Below are 15,934 nucleotides of genomic sequence, written 5' to 3' on the forward strand. Positions count from 1 at the left end.
ATAGAAGCTTTAAAGCTTGAGCAGAAGTGGATCCTTGCTGCCACTGAGCACCTGTCATCTATTTTTTCACCTGAAGGTTTCATAGCTTTCGGCTTCTGTCTTTTCCCCCTTGAGTTTTTGAGCTGCTAACTGTTCAAATCTGCAGTTTCACCTTTCTTATCTTGTGCAGTTTGAGTTTGTTTTCTTCACAGCTTTTTCTGAGGCCGTAGCAGTTTTCTCAGAAGTGCAAGCCAAGGTCACCCAGCTGCTCTGTGGGAAAACCCAGCTTGGGACTGGAGATAGCTGAGGCCCCAAGGGAGCTTACCAAAGCTGGAATTTAAATAAAAAACTCCTCTCTTTTTTTCATCTAGGATAGGCATAAATTTTCTTTTGATTTTCTTCTTAGCAATTAAGAAAACAAGAATGTTTCCTACTTCATGTACTATCACGCACTTCACATGTGATTGCCTTTACTTTTAAGTGATATTTGCAAAGCTTTTCAGCCCAGCTATTCCCATGGGAGCCCAGGTGCTCTTTCTGAGGCTGCAGGTGGCTCAGAAGGGTCAAATCCAGAGAAGGGGACCAAGGGGACCCTTCTCATCTGAACAGACCTTGAACGCCTGGTCATCCTGGGAGAGAGGTGTGCTTTCCATTGGGAGTATCTGAAATAAATCTCTTTCCAAATGTGACCTCTCCTGCCAAAATTCCTGCATCAGTGGGAGATCTGTATCATAAGTATGTGTTGAGTTCTTATATTTGATGGAGATTTTGTTGAGAACTTTGCCTTAAATAAAGGTTTCCATGACCTCAAAATATAGTCTGATGGATAGATAGGTAGATTGATAGATGTAGACATTTGAAATTATTGGTGTATATCTATATTTTAATGTGTGTGTGTTTATTATATATATATATCTATATATATAAATATATATCTCTCTATATATATAGAACACTGTCCATTTATCTATCTTTCTCTTTCTCTCTCTATACATATATATATTTGGTTGTGTGCTTCTTTTTATTTCATTCTCCCAAAGGAAAACTGAGGGAAATGTCCAAAGAATTACCAAAGGTGTTAAGTGTATTTAATCTCTAATTCTCAGTCAGGTATTTTTAGTAAGCTCAGTAATAACTAAAATAAGTGTTTCCTCTCACTCTCACTGTGGTGGAACTTTAATTTATATGTTAATTTTTCTAATTAGAGGAGAAATCATAAAAGAGGGCTTACTTTTCTTAAGTATGGTCTAACACTGGACTACAGTAGAGTAGTCAAGAATTATAATGATGTGCACAGTCTGTCTTGGTTGATGGCAGCCGGTTAATGCCAAGGTGGAAATGACAGCATTTCCTACTGCCCCAAAACCAGCCTGAATACTCGCTTGCCATGAGGTCACCTTCTCAGGGGTGTATTTTAGTCTCCTGCTGCTGTTCTGCCACTGAGAATACAACTGTTTGTCTTAAGCACTAGAAATAACTCATTTAAGTGGTCTCTTGTACGATTTGGGGCTTTTGATTCATTCTTCTGTGTCACCTGGCAGTGTTCCTGAAAGAGGTATTAGAGAAAGTCAGTGCATGTCAGAGAACATGTGGAACTGCCTTAATTCAGATGGCAAAACATATTGCTTCATTCAGGAAACTGCCCTTAAAATATTTTAATCACCTGGGGTTGCCTCTGAAATTGGCTCCAAATTAATCCTGGTTTGTTATTTATGTAACTGTGACCAAGATCCTGGCTAAGAGTTCTGAATTTCAAGCTAGCAATTGTATTGGATGCTTCCACACTAAAAATTTGGAGGTTTATAATCTGGGATGTATTCTCTCCCACAAACATGTCCCTGCAATTTACCTATCAGATATGTGATCCTGAAAGTAGACCATAAAGCTATCAGAATAAACCACATGACAGTGCTTTCTTGAGCTTTCCTGTATTAAAACACTATTTCATGTGCTAGCTTTTTTTTAAAAAAAAAAAAAAAAAAAAAAAAAGTCATTTACAGTCTCCATGTCAAGGTCTATAAACTTCATACATTTTATTTCTGCTTTATTTCTGTTCTACGCATTGCCAAATATTGCTTTTGTGTAATTGAAACAGAGCTGTAGTTTGATTATTAAGCAGAGGGAAAGTAAGTGTTTTGAGCTCTAACTGGAAGCAAACCTTGAAAAGTGGAAAAGTGGGTATTTTTATTTTAGAGAGACATTAGAGAGTACATCTGCTCAGGAGCCCCAGCACCAAGGGATGATTTCATGTGTTAGCTCAGGGGCGTGAGTTTGATAAGACGTTTTATGAAGGTGGTTTATACAGTTTATCTCCTCCGTTCCTCTTCTCTGTTCTGCCTTCTTCAGTAGTTCAAAACATCTGCAATTGACATAATCTCTCAGGAATCAACTCCATGCTGTCAGGCAGCACCACAGGTCCTGCTCCCAGCTGGAGACGGAGCAAGTCACAAGCACCACAGGTCCCTGCCACCTGGCCTGGTCTGTGCAGCAGCCCTGACAGCTCTGGCACTTACACTGGCTTGGCACCCCCAGCCACGCATTCTGATGGAAACAGTACTTAACAGACCCAGGTGAAAGGAGGGCATCACACTGAGTAAGCAGAGGGATGATTTCTAATTTTAACCCTAAGAGGAGACTGAAGGCACTGTGTGATGCCATCTGGGTGCAGTTCTTCACCGTGAAGCCAGGATAAGGCAGAGCAAATTTCAGCTGTAGCCCTCAGATGGCCGTGAGTCAAGTAATGCCAGTGATGCTTGCCAGCTGTTGACATGTCTGCACAGCAGACACTCCTCTTTTATCTGCCAACAGTTGCCTTATAACCAAAAATAGTGACTTATGCTACAGCAAAAACAAAAACTTGAAGTACTTTCACATTGTGTTAACATTGAGCTGAACAACAGCAAAAAAAAATATTGAGAGGCATGGGCAGCATTCTATGCACGATGAAGGAAAGAAAGGCAGGGTTTGACTGTATTCATAAATCTGTTGATCTTCCCGGATTATCAAAGTGTTGCTCCGTGCTAAAAATCAAATCATTGCCTCTTCCCTTTCCTATAGAAGTGGATGGCTCATTTTTCCCCAAAAGGAGTTTCCCTTTGTAGCATTTCTCCAGCGGTACCATGTGCCTTGGAGCAGATGTCGGCTAACAGGGAATGCTGCCTGCAGATCAAGTTGCTGCTGCCAACTCTCGCGAGCTTTGTGTCAGAAACAGTTGATTATAATGTCAGTACTGTCCAATTTACGGGCTTAGAGCAGCAGCTGCACACTGCGTTTTCCCTGAAGTATTCAAAGACCCCGAACCTTTAAAACTTTGTAGTTCTTGTAATAGAAGTGAGGTAAGTGATTCTCTGTTTCCACGTCTCTGTCTGCCAGGGGTAATTTACGGTTCCGCTTGATTTGCACGGGAATTGTGATCTTTTAAAACGCTCTGCTCTGCCCATTTGTTGCTCTCTTGGGAAAACTCGCTTTGCTCTGCAAATGGAACGAGTAAGCAGGCGCGTGGATCAGACCTCGGTGTTATTTAAGGGATCCTGGGCTGAGTAAATTAAAATGTGCCAGAAATCACTTATTAATTCAGCCATCTTTTCTTATTTAAATAGTGACTTTATTATTTTATGTAGTATTTTTCTTTTTCTTTTTCTTTCTTTTTTTTTTATTTTATTTTTTGTGGCTGGGTAAAGATTTGCAGGGAGAAGAAACAATTATTGAAATAAATGTTATCCCCCTGTGGAATAAGAATATAAAAGCATGTTCTGTTTAACTTTAGCTGGAGAAAACTACCACAAAACTGGCTTTTTAGTGTATGCAAATGCATTACATGATATATCTCTTCTCAGCTGAGGTTGATGAGCTGAAGCACTCTGCTGCTGTTTTACTTAAGTAGTAATAAGTGATATTTGTTTTTCCTCATGTAACGTTTCTCAGTGTAAATTCAACTTTACTTTGGGTTTGTTTCAATGCAGCGTAAGAAACCTTACTAAGTGTAATATTAGTCATACACTGAAGGTGTCATAATAAGCTGCCCTTGTTATTTTTATCGGTATAGAGAAACATGAGAGCAGGCAAACTCTTTCATTCAGCAGTACAAAACTCCTGCATTTTTTAATCTTGATCTGCTTCATACTTTTCCTTTTCTACATATGCTATTGCAGAGATCATTGGGATGGTGGTGCAGAACTGAATCTTTAATTCTTTTCTCGTCTAAAATTCCTGCCTTTGGGATCGAAAGTTACACCTATGTGTTTTGCAGTGCTACTACAGTGTTATATTCCTGTCCCATTCTTTTTTTAATTTACTGAAGAGGGCAGAAGGGAGTTAACTTTAATTACAATGTAGACATTAAAAGCCTTGGGACCTTTAACATCTCTTATTTTTTCTTATTGCCATTTGTTTTCCTGGTAATGACACTGAAACCTTTTACTATTTCCCAGTCTTGGGGGTCAATGCATTAGAAATAAATATGTGATGAGGAGAAAGTGTCAATGAACTGGTAGACTTAATTATTTTTCCCACCTTACAGTGCTCTGTAGTTGATGCACACTTCCTACTATTACTGAGTTGATTGTGAGGTGGGGGGCAAAGAGCTTAGCCCTACCCTAATCCTTACATACTTTTTCTAATCCAGCTCTTAGAAGATTTTGTTGTGGGAATGAATGGACGAAAAAGGACTAGCACCAGTGAGGGCAGCTCTGCAGGGACTGCAGGCTGTTGGAGTGTTGTAGGGGCTGCTGCCCCGCATGAGTCCTGATGGAGGTTTGGCATACAAGAGGACAGATTCCTACACACCAAGATTAAGGCTGGGTGGATTTGTTAGACCAAAGCTTAAGGTTTATTATCCCTTTTCACCACCCTTTTTTTTTTTTTTTTTCCAAATAAAAAGACAGAACATGCATGTTCATTTTTCTCAAGTTTCCCTATTGTTTACCTGTCTTGATTAATAGTATAAATATTGATCCTGAAGGTTCTCATCCATACGTTTGATGCTATCTCAAAGTCAGGAACCCTGTTGCATAAATTGTTCCTTTTTTATTTTATTTTCTTAGTTTATTTCTAGCAATATGCAAACAAGGGAGAGGAGCTCGTCTAAAGCACAAAGCTGTACTTTCCACAGAAATTAGCCACATTCCTTTTAAGGGCACAAGTGCTTCTCATTAACAAAGAATGGCCTGTTCAAACTGGCTGGACAGAGTAGGCTATGTACAACAGGGCAATAAGGAAAAAATAGAGAAAAGCTTTGTTGAATGTTTTCAAATATGTAAGATATAGAAATTGGTTTATGTAAATGCTAGTTTTCTGACTTTGAGAGGATGAAGCTGAGTGTTTGTTAGAGTGTTTGGAAAGGTTGTTGCATATAGGACTACTAATCTGCTTAAACGGGATACATAATATCTATATCCTTTGCTTTAATATAATGTTAGCTATTACTAAGTTCTTAGGGAGAAAAGACCAGGCCATACTTAAACTATGAAGCCCCAATAGTGTAAATTAAAATAAACAAAAACAAAACAAAAACTTTTTTTTTTCTATGTTAATTTTAACTTATAAAAATATATTACTTGTCATGATTATGATGGTTATGAACCTGGTTAAGAACCTGGTTAAGTTGCTTTAGGGAAATAAGATCTTGCAAAAGATATTTCATTAAGGTCTTAGTGTACCTCTCTGTGCAGTCACCCAGATGAGCTCATGAGCTGGAACTCTGTTCAGAGGCCCTTTTCACACTTCACTTGCTTCAGCTCTGAAGATACATGGGTAAGGCAGTGAGACCACCCAGGGCTGCTTGGAGTTCACAGCAATGCCGTCCTGATGGTTTGCTTCAACCCAGGCATGTGCTGTGATGTGGACATGGCTCAAAGCTTAGATAGGTTTGGAAATCCTTGGATTAAAACTTGCTTTCTAGCCTCTTCCCTCCCTCCTCTTCCCCTCCCTCCAGGGTTCACAGAATGTATGTTTATGTGTGGGAAAAGTCTGTGGCTAGTGATGTCTATTAGCTGCCCTTGTTGATCTGAGTGTTCAAGTTGCTAAAGAAGCTCCTAGCACAAGAATGGTTCATTGGGCACAGCTTTCTGTATCACAGACTGTAAGATGTTCCGCTATTTGTGCTGGTGGAAATGCAAGTAGTGAAGTCACCTGTTGCAGACAGTGTGAGATTGCTGGTGGCTTGTAAACATATGATCTATGACCATTCCTTGATTTTCTGGTCCAACTTCCTTACTTCTGTGTATTTTTAGCAACAAAGTAGTACACTGCTACAGAACAAAGCATTAAATCCTAAACATAGCTTTTACAACAAGACTGACAACAAGGTATGGTTAAAGACTGTTTGAGCTTTGTACAGAAGCACCATCTTAATTTAAGTTCCCTTGGGATGATCTGCATCCTTTTTAAATGAACAGTTTTGGCTCTGGTGTTAATACATGGAAATGATAATCCTGAATTTCTTTTTTCCTGTCTTTCAGGCATCATGGTTTGGGCAAATGGGATGAGCATCTGTGCCAGATTTCTCATGTGGCTTCTTCTCCTGTATATGTTCATCAGGAAGGTAGTGCCTGAAGACAATATTATTACAACCAAGCAAGGCAGAGTAAGAGGAACGAACCTGCAGGTACTGGGAGGGACTGTGACAGCCTTCCTTGGGATACCTTATGGAAAACCACCTGTTGGTAGACTGAGATTTCAAAAACCAGAGCCTTTCGAGTCGTGGTCAGGTATCTGGAATGCCACTAAACACGCGAACTCCTGTTACCAGCTTATTGATACAACTTACCCTGGGTTTCCTGGAACAGAGATGTGGAATCCAAAAACTAACTTAAGTGAAGACTGTTTATACCTTAATGTATGGATTCCTTCTCCCAAGCCCAAGAATGCAACTGTCATGGTTTGGATATATGGGGGAGCATTTGAGACTGGGTCAACTTCCCTACCTGTCTATGATGGCAAGTTTCTAGCCAGAGTAGAAAGAGTCATTGTAGTTTCCATGAACTACAGAACTGGTGCGTTAGGATTTTTGGCTTTGCCAGGAAACAAGGAAGTTCCTGGAAATGCAGGTTTATTTGATCAAAGATTGGCACTTCAGTGGGTTCAGGAGAACATAGCATCTTTTGGAGGCAACCCAAAAAGTGTGACTATATTCGGAGAGAGCGCTGGCTCGGCTTCTGTCAGCTACCATATCCTTTCTCCTAAAAGCCATCCATTATTCACAAGAGCCATCATGCAAAGTGGATCTGCAAATGCCCCCTGGACTGCAGTTCCAGCATCTGAAGCCAGAAGGAGAACAGTAGCTTTAGCTAAACAACTCCAGTGTCCCACCAGCGATGAGACAGAGCTAATTCTTTGCCTCCAAGACCAGGACCCCAAGGACATATTGGAGAATGAAGTTTATGTAGTAAATTATTTCTCTCTTTTACACATTTATTTTTGTCCAACTGTGGATGGTGATTTTTTAGTGGACATGCCAGAAACATTGGTTGAGAATGGCATTTTCAAGCAAACACAGATTTTGGTTGGTGTTAACAAAGATGAAGGAACGAGTTTTCTAGTATATGGAGTCCCTGGCTTCAGCAAGGACAGTGACAGTTTGATCAATAAAACACAATTTGAAGTAGCTTTAACTCTGTCCTTTCCACAAGCAAGCCAACTTGCTATAGAATCTATCATTTTTCAGTACACGGATTGGGAAAATGAGCAAAAACCAGAACATTACCGCGATGCTATGGATGACGTTATTGGGGACTACCATATAATATGTCCTGTGATGGAGTTTGCCAAAAAAATTGCAGAAGTAGGGAACAACGTGTTCTTTTACTTCTTTGAACATCGATCCTCAAAGCTCCCTTGGCCAGAGTGGATGGGAGTAATGCACGGTTATGAGATTGAATTTGTGTTCGGATTGCCTTTAGAAAGAAGAGTTAATTACACCAAAGCTGAAGAAATCTTGAGCCGGTCCATGTTAAGATATTGGGCAAGTTTTGCAAAAACTGGGTAAGTGTGCTGTAGAATTCTGTTTGGTTAGATGGTTGTTATTGCATGGGCAGAACTTTAACTGTGTTGATGGTGGTTTGATTCCTGATGGAATGCTGAGGCAGGATTAACTGTTCAGCTAGCCTGAATTCCTGTCTTAGTTCCGATAAAAGCACAATCTTAGTAAAATAAACTGTTATTTAGCTCATGGTGGTGAGTGAGCTTAAGAGAATAATGTGCATTCACCTATGAAAGCAAACACAACACATTTTTTTACCGTGGTAGCAGCAATTACAAAGGAAGTTAGTTGCCTCAAGTTTTAAAAATAAAATACTTAAAACTTTGAAGACCTTAAACAGTAGAAATAAGAGCAAAGCCTAAGTAGCTGTGAGATGTAATTTGTTCAGAAAGCACACGTGTAAATGTGGAGGTCTATTATGTTCAGAAGATGAAATGATTCAGTTTGCTGGATGTTCTTCTCAGAAAGCTTTATGTTCCCATCTGCACTGTAAGTATAGTCCTGACTTTCACTGAAGACGGTAACAAATCACTTGCTGTTTCCATTAGGCTCATCCTTAAATGAAATACGTACTAGCCCGCATGAGAAGCAAATAAGCATATTTCATTTGGATGTTTGAAATGGATTAAATATAGCCCCTCATTCAGTCTATTTATCTGGTGTCCAAGAGAAGAGTGAGACAGCTCTTGCTCTGCACGGTGGCATCCTGGGACTCTCTCAATGTACTATTAAGTTTGGAATGAAAACATTTCAGAGCAGTAAGAAAAACAGCTGCTACCAGAACCACGTAGAACTGGTCTCAAGGCTGCAAGCCTCATGCAATCGGGGAGCTATTTTGACTTCTCGGAAGCTTGGTTTGCACTCTCCCCTAATTCTACATGTAGAAACCTGTGCTTTTGAAAATATAGGATCAAACACTTAATTTGTGCTTTTAAAATGTTTTATTTCTGAAGTCCTGTATTGTAGTTCTTTACTGTGAGAATAGTGAGATGCTGGAACAGGCTGCCCAGAGAGTTATGGGTGCCCCATCCCTGGAGGTGTTCACGGCCAGGTTGGATGGAGCCCTGGGCAGCTGGTCTAGCATTAACCGTGGAGGTTGGTGGCCCTTCATGTGGCAGGGCGGTTGGAGGTTCATGATCCTTGAGGTCTTTTCCAACCTGGGCCATTCTGTGATTCTGTATGTCATGGTGGACCTTTCTTTTTATTCATGAAGGGTGGGCAGATTTGAAAAGAGAGAATGAATTTTGGGATAGTATCTAATTATTTTTCTTATTTGATATCAGAAGAGATTGTAGTGCTCATTCAGTCCGTGCAACCTTGTACGTAAAACAAAACATAGGTAGGATTTAGGCATTTCCAGCGATGGAAAATTCAGCACAAACATTGGCAGGTTCTTCTAACTTAATACAGTTACAGCTATAAAGAGAACTTCTGTGTCTGATCGGAATGCGCCTATTCCAGTTCTTCATTTCCCAGATGCTAAATTTTGTTTGGCAGTTTCTGAGATTTGTATTACAGTTTGTGTTCCAAGCAGAGAGAATTCTAGGCTCTATTCAAATAACCCTTAATCCTTTTTCTTGTTGAACAAAACAGGTTATACTCTCGAGTTTCTCACTGTTATACATTTTTTCCAAGTCTTGAATAATAACTGTGCCTCTCCTCCGGAACTGTGATTCATCAACACCTTGTTGGAACTTTCCGTGTTAGAATTAAACACTGTCATCTCCAATGAGTCCTAATTACAGGTGTCATCTGTCTCCTATTTCAACCTGATATTCCCCTGTTTACTCATCCAAGGAAAGTGTTATTTGCACTGACCATGCTGTTATGCTAGGAGCTGCTGCGTGCCTATGCATGATGGTTAATTGATCTGCCCCATCTTCACAGTCCTCCTTTCTGTGCTGGCTCTGATTCAGTTCCAAAACCACTGTGTTTCCTGTCTGGCACCAGCCTGAGGGCAGCCCAGCTGCTGCAGTGCCTTGTAGCCCCTTTAGGTTACACTCTGAGGGGAAATTTTTTACATACAAACCTTTTTTAAACAGATTCACTTACGACATGGTGGTTTATTTGTGGTTTTTTTTTTTTTTTTTTTTTTTTTTTTTTCCAGAAGACACGTTTTATTAATGTAGAAGTATAAATTATATTAAAAGTTCTATCTCATTTATGTATTGGATCTTGAAATACATGTATATATTTACTGTAAGTGATGAGCTTTTTAACTCAGATTAATGACCGTACAGTTAAATATACTCATCAAAAGCATAATATTTTGACATTGATTTTATTCTACCAAAATTAAATAAAAAATTTAATCTTAGAGCTCTTCCTGCTCCCCCCTCCTTTCGGAGCCTGAAGGCACCACTCCCTGTGAATTCTGAGTGAAAGGCTAATGCAGAGAAATGCATCCAGCAGGGGCACACGTTTTGGAAATGAGTTGTGTGCTTGATTTATCAATACCAGAATGCATGTGATAGATTCCCAAGATGAAGTCTGCATGATGAGGTCAGGCAAAACTTGGTAACAACTCCCTCATCGTGGAGACATGCTACGACAGCACTGCTTTGATGCTGGTGTCACTTAAGCTCTCATTGAAGGGCAAAGACTCCTTATTACATGCTGCAACCAGGATCTGATATCAGCCATCCAGAGACCATAGATTTTTTTATTTAGCAGAATCATTTATTAGCAGAAGAGAAATTTAGTTCTGTGCAAGATATTGCAGAAGAATGTTTACATCTCTGTCCAGATCAGGCTGGGGGGCTCTGAGTACCTGATTGTCTTTGTTCACTGCAACAGAATTGGATTGGATGACCTTTAAGGGTCCCTTCCAACTCAAATGATTCTGTGATTCTATGATATATGTTCATATGTATATAAAATTCAATTACCTACTGTGCAAAATTGAGTATACAATCCTTGTTGCTGTAGCTGGCTAAAATTAAGTTCGCTGAGGTTTAAGTTCACAGCAGGCTTTAGCCATCAGTCCAGACATCTCGTCTGATTATCATTAGCACTGTAATTAGGTTAGCCTACAGATCAAATTTCAAATGGTTTCCACAGCAAATAGCAAATAATCCCTCCCTCTGCTTCCAATGCAAGTATAAAAAAAACATCAGTATTAGGGTCAACAATGCACTCATGGAATTTATGTACCAGGAAATGATCTGGTCACTTAGCCCCTTATGTGCTACTGTTGTCATCATTGAGACTGCAGATGTATTAAGTTTAATATTCCTAACGTAAAAGAAGTGAGGGAATAAAAACTGTTAGTGACTCCAACAGTAAGAGCTGATTGTTGTTTTCCCTGCACCTCTGAACACACAGTAAACATTTATATAGAACTGGGGAAGCCCAATTTGGCATAATGTTTATAGTCAACTCTGGCATGATCAAAGGACAAACGTCTGGGGAAAAAATTACTATTCGTGGCTCCAGTAGATGAGGAGAAGTTGAGCAAAAAAGATGAAAATCAGAAATATCACATAGCACAAGTCGTAATGAGGGGGGTTGACCTAATATGCTAATATGCAGAAGTTCAAACATGTAAGAGAGGGAAGAGCAGCCTATAGAAGAAAGGAGATAAGACAAAGTTAATCTGAACTCATAAAAGTCAGTTTTATCCTGGTGCTTTCTGGATGGGAGGGCACAGCTCAGCTCACCTCTAGCTCAGCAGCTTGCTGTGGGTTGCTTCTGGCTCTATGTTTCTCATGAGGGGTCTAAAAGCCCCCACTTTGACCCAAATGATATCTGTTTTTCATTCTCACTTGAGCAACTGGATTAAAAATGGTCATATGAAAAGATCTGATCTCTGTCCTGGAGCAGATTCTATTTCTATGAAGTAAGGAAGAAAGGACAGACTGAAAAGCCCATGGGATTCCTGGTAGTGTCATTTAGGCTCAGCTGGTAGGATTATTTCTAATTAGTGCTACTCTTGATGCTGGCAGGTACGCATAGGTACGCATCTACCACAGAGTTGCGGCGAGGCAAACTGCTCTGTGGGTATCTTCTCCTCCAGCTGTACATTCCTAGCATTCCTTCTCAGGAATATGCTTGATTTATTCCAAGAGCAGATCTAAGTAATCAGTGGAAAAGTTTAGCTGTTAGATTCTGCAAGTGTGAGCTATGTGCAGAGAAAAATACCGTGCTCTGATTCGCAGTGTTTAGAAGAGCATGGCTCCAGTGAACAATCTTCTATTCTGTGAGTGCTGATCAGAGCGCCACTAGGTGTGGGGTGGATGCTGATGTCCCTTAAAATGCAGAGAAAGGCAAAGATTACTGAACTGCCAACTAATTCTTGGGGTTGTATATCAAAAGCTTTAAGGCATAGATGCACATGCTGTTTCAAAACGAATGCAATTTTCACTGGCTGTACTTTCAGTATCAAGCAAGTTCAGCTGATTATCCCAGCCTTTCCTTAATGTTGTTACCATGATATCATCCAACGTTTTTTCTTGTTTGAGCCTTCAGAGAACAGCACTTGTTTGAGCTCTATGTTTGAGCCCTGAGAGAACAACACTGTCATTGCTCCCTTGGAAATCTCAAACACGGAGAGAAGAGGGTTATTACTGGTGCTTTCTAAAAAAACATCAAGTCTAATATAATATTTATATTATGAGAAAGAACGGATTCCAAAATTGATTGCCATGATTTAAATTTGGGTTTAAGAACATTCCATTTTCCTTCACCTAGGATCTTCTCATCTGATTCTTGTGTTTGAGACTATTGGCAGATGAACATCACTTAGTAGCCTTAATGACGTTAGGTAGAAATCCAAACATCATCAAATTTGGATAGGCAAAGGAACATGGCCAAATTGTATTCAAATGAAAACCTAAGTGTGATATTGATGCTATATGGAAAGGGGAGATTCAAGCTCAGTATAATCATGTTTGTATATAGGTGAAGTTCATTGTAACAGTTGGTTAGTTTATCATAGCTGGCCTTCTGAATGCTTCCCAGCATACTTGATTTTAAGTGAATTTCACAGTGATACAAATAAATTTAAAGTTTTATTTTGAGATAGTTCTAAAATTCTTTTCTCTGCTGCACTTTTGATGTTGTAGAGAAAGCTTTTGAAAGCAAGCGACACTAACAGGTACTATCAATCATGACCAACAGAATGCTCTGCTAACTCCATTGAAAAGAAGTTTTATTTATCATGAAAAAATATATGGCATCCCAAATCAGCGGTTGCTAGGTTATGCTTTTTGCATTATTTTATTCATTACATTTGCTAACTGTATTTTTTAGATAGAGGTGACGTAAGCTGACAAGGAGATAGACAAATCAGATGAGATGAGAACTCAAGACTGTAGTGGAGTGTACAGAGATAGTATTTTTTAAGACTTTGTGAAAAATGTTTTGGATAAAAGGAAACTGGCAAAACTTGTCCCGCTGCCAGTTTTACAACTGCTGAAACAAATCTTTGCAGCTTTTTCTATAAAGTGAAGCCTTTGAAATATTTCCTCCTATGTTTTAAGAGAATTTGTGAGGCTTTGATTGTCCCACTAAAGCTCTGAAGCACTTTGCCCAGTTATTATTGCCTTTCCCTGATGTTCCACTGGTAGACATATAATAAATTTCAGTGCTTTTGTTACTAACTTATCACAGCATGTTTATAGATAGTAGTTTCAGAGCAGTGAGAACCAAAACAACAGCCTCATATAGAGTCCAGACAAGAGACTGAACTGGGGACCTATATCACCTACGTATGGAAAGGGAAGAGTATACTGGGAAAAGAAAGATAAAATAAACCTTCCAGCCACTTTAAGTTATTTTGGTAACTAAGAAAGTTTACATAGCGCTGAGATATTTGATGACAGAAAATATTCCATTCCCTGTGTTGGTGAAAAACAAAGCTTTAATTTTGCCCCAAAAGAGCACATGCATTCTCACATTCTGTTTCATGGGAATAATGTGTGAGACATGAAAAAAATACTGTGGGCAACATGGACATGTGTAAAAATGGTCTAATTTTAGGAAACCTATTGCCCACTATGCCTATTTCTCCACTTTTCATTTCTGGAGCACTTAAAAGTGGCTCGTCATCTTTCCATGGTCCATATGTATTCTTGTATTCAGAAGCTGTAATGGAAATGAGTGAAGCAATACATTTGAAAATAGTGCATCATGACAAAAAATCAGTAACTAGAGACTCTTGGCAGTCGTCTCTGTTTCTGGCTTGCAAGCTGACGAGCTGTCATTGAATTTCAAATCTGAAAACAGGAATATTTGATTCAGTCATCTTCTGAAAAGAGGCCTGGGATACAAATTGTTTAGATTGGCTTAATATTGCAAATACTGCAAAATTACAAGATGCCTTGTTGATTTTCATATGAGCAGCAAATGCAATTCTATCCATACATATTTTGTTCTCTGCAAAAGATGAGTCAAATCGTTATTTCCAAACATGAGATGAGAACATCTATTAAAGAAATGTCCAAATATTGTAGAAGTAATTGAACGAGATGTAAAACTAGAACCTAAAACTATAATGCAAAGCTTTGCCTTGAGTATAGCACTGGCAATGCTTTACAGAAGAGTGAGCTCTAATGCAATTGCCAGGAAAGGGACGGTGGGTAAAGAATCTCTTCCTGATGACGGAAGAACTAAAAAGCTTCGTGATTAAATCAGCAGATTTCCATTAGAAAGAAAAAAAAAAAAAAAAAAAAAAAAAAAAAGAATTCTGCTATAACCTTTTCTGCTTTGCACAGAAAGCTGTATTAGTTGGTTTTTCTAAGCTGACTTCTTTGTCAATTTAGCATCTGAACACTTTTGTGCATCTGATACTCTGTTCTTTCCTCCTAAAATGATTTCTAACTTAGCTCTCTGATTCCACGTTAAGTTGTGGGGACAATAAATCAGTTTTGGCACGTGCTCAGTTACCGCAGTGACAATCACAGCTTGAAAAGACTGCAAATACCTTTGAAATACTGTCAAAGTCTGCAGGATCAAATCCACCAGTGATAATCCACAGTGCTGGAAGTGAAGAAGGTGAGCTTCCTGCGTCTGGAGATGTAGGCAGACATGCAAACACACACACACATAGGCAGAAGAGAAGAAATAACACAGAGGATGTCTTTGAGGTGGATTTTATAGAGCTACGCTGCCTTTGGCTGATTATGTGCAAGAAGAGAGGGAAATGTCTTGGATGCAATTCTTTTTTATTCTCTTGATTAAGAGATATCTGGACATGAGGAAGTATTACTTTTCAGAAAGGGTGGTCAGGCACTGCAATGGATGCCCAGGGAGGTGGTGGAGTCACCGAGCCTGGGGGTGTTCAAGGAAAGGCTGGATGTTGTGTTGAGGGACATGGTTTAGTGGGAGCTATTGGGAATAGGTGAACGGTTGGACTGGATGATCTTTTAGGTCTTTTCCAACCTTGGTGATCCTATGATTCTATGATATGTAGAGAAACCCGTACCAGACATGCCTCCCCATTGTACCCAAGCCCTGCAGGAAGCCTACCAAGGTATGTTTTGGGAAAGAGAGAGAGAGGCAAAGAGATACAACTGTTCCAAGAGTTAAAATAAAATCATGATATGCTTTCTATCCTAAACTTGGGGATGAGAATAAGAAGCCTGGATGGAAATCATTCAGCATTTGATGTAGCACGTGTAAGTATAAAAGATGGAAAGACAAGAGAGGAAGATGCTAACAGATACAAGAGGCTAGGTGAACAAGAAAAGATATAAAGAAGAGAGGAAGAACAAAAAACAGATGGAAAGATAAAAGAAAAAATATCTCAGATATTTGACATGAGGTATTTTTGAGGTGAAAGTATCTGTGAACAGTAAAATGCATGCATTAACCTGGAATGAATTATGTGTAAAGAGTGTTCGCATATAAGAACAACACACTTCAGAGATAATCTAGAGTTAGGGATTACTTTCCCTGAATCATAAATACAGACGTGTAAAGACATGTTAGCAAAAGTCACTTTGAAGTTCTAATTAGTGTTCGCATGTAGCTAATTCT

At 39.3% G+C, this 15,934-nt stretch overlaps 1 protein-coding gene across 8 annotated transcripts in view; it reads left to right on the top strand.

Annotated features, from left to right (window-relative positions):
* Positions 1-15,934, top strand: part of BCHE (butyrylcholinesterase) — an 88,722-nt gene that overhangs the window by 53,503 nt on the left and 19,285 nt on the right. For 7 of the 8 annotated variants that reach the window (XM_052686133.1, XM_052686137.1, XM_052686138.1 and 4 more), the window contains one exon: positions 6,438-7,959. In XM_052686133.1, the coding sequence (XP_052542093.1) occupies positions 6,438-7,959 (1,522 nt within the window). Of the gene's footprint in view, positions 1-3,174; positions 3,315-6,437; positions 7,960-15,934 lie in introns of those variants that run through there. The other variant, XM_052686136.1, reaches the window with a different exon arrangement.

The sequence above is a fragment of the Tympanuchus pallidicinctus genome, unplaced genomic scaffold, assembly GCF_026119805.1.
Source record: "Tympanuchus pallidicinctus isolate F22 unplaced genomic scaffold, pur_lepc_1.0 scaffold22, whole genome shotgun sequence".
Taxonomy (NCBI): domain Eukaryota; kingdom Metazoa; phylum Chordata; class Aves; order Galliformes; family Phasianidae; genus Tympanuchus; species Tympanuchus pallidicinctus.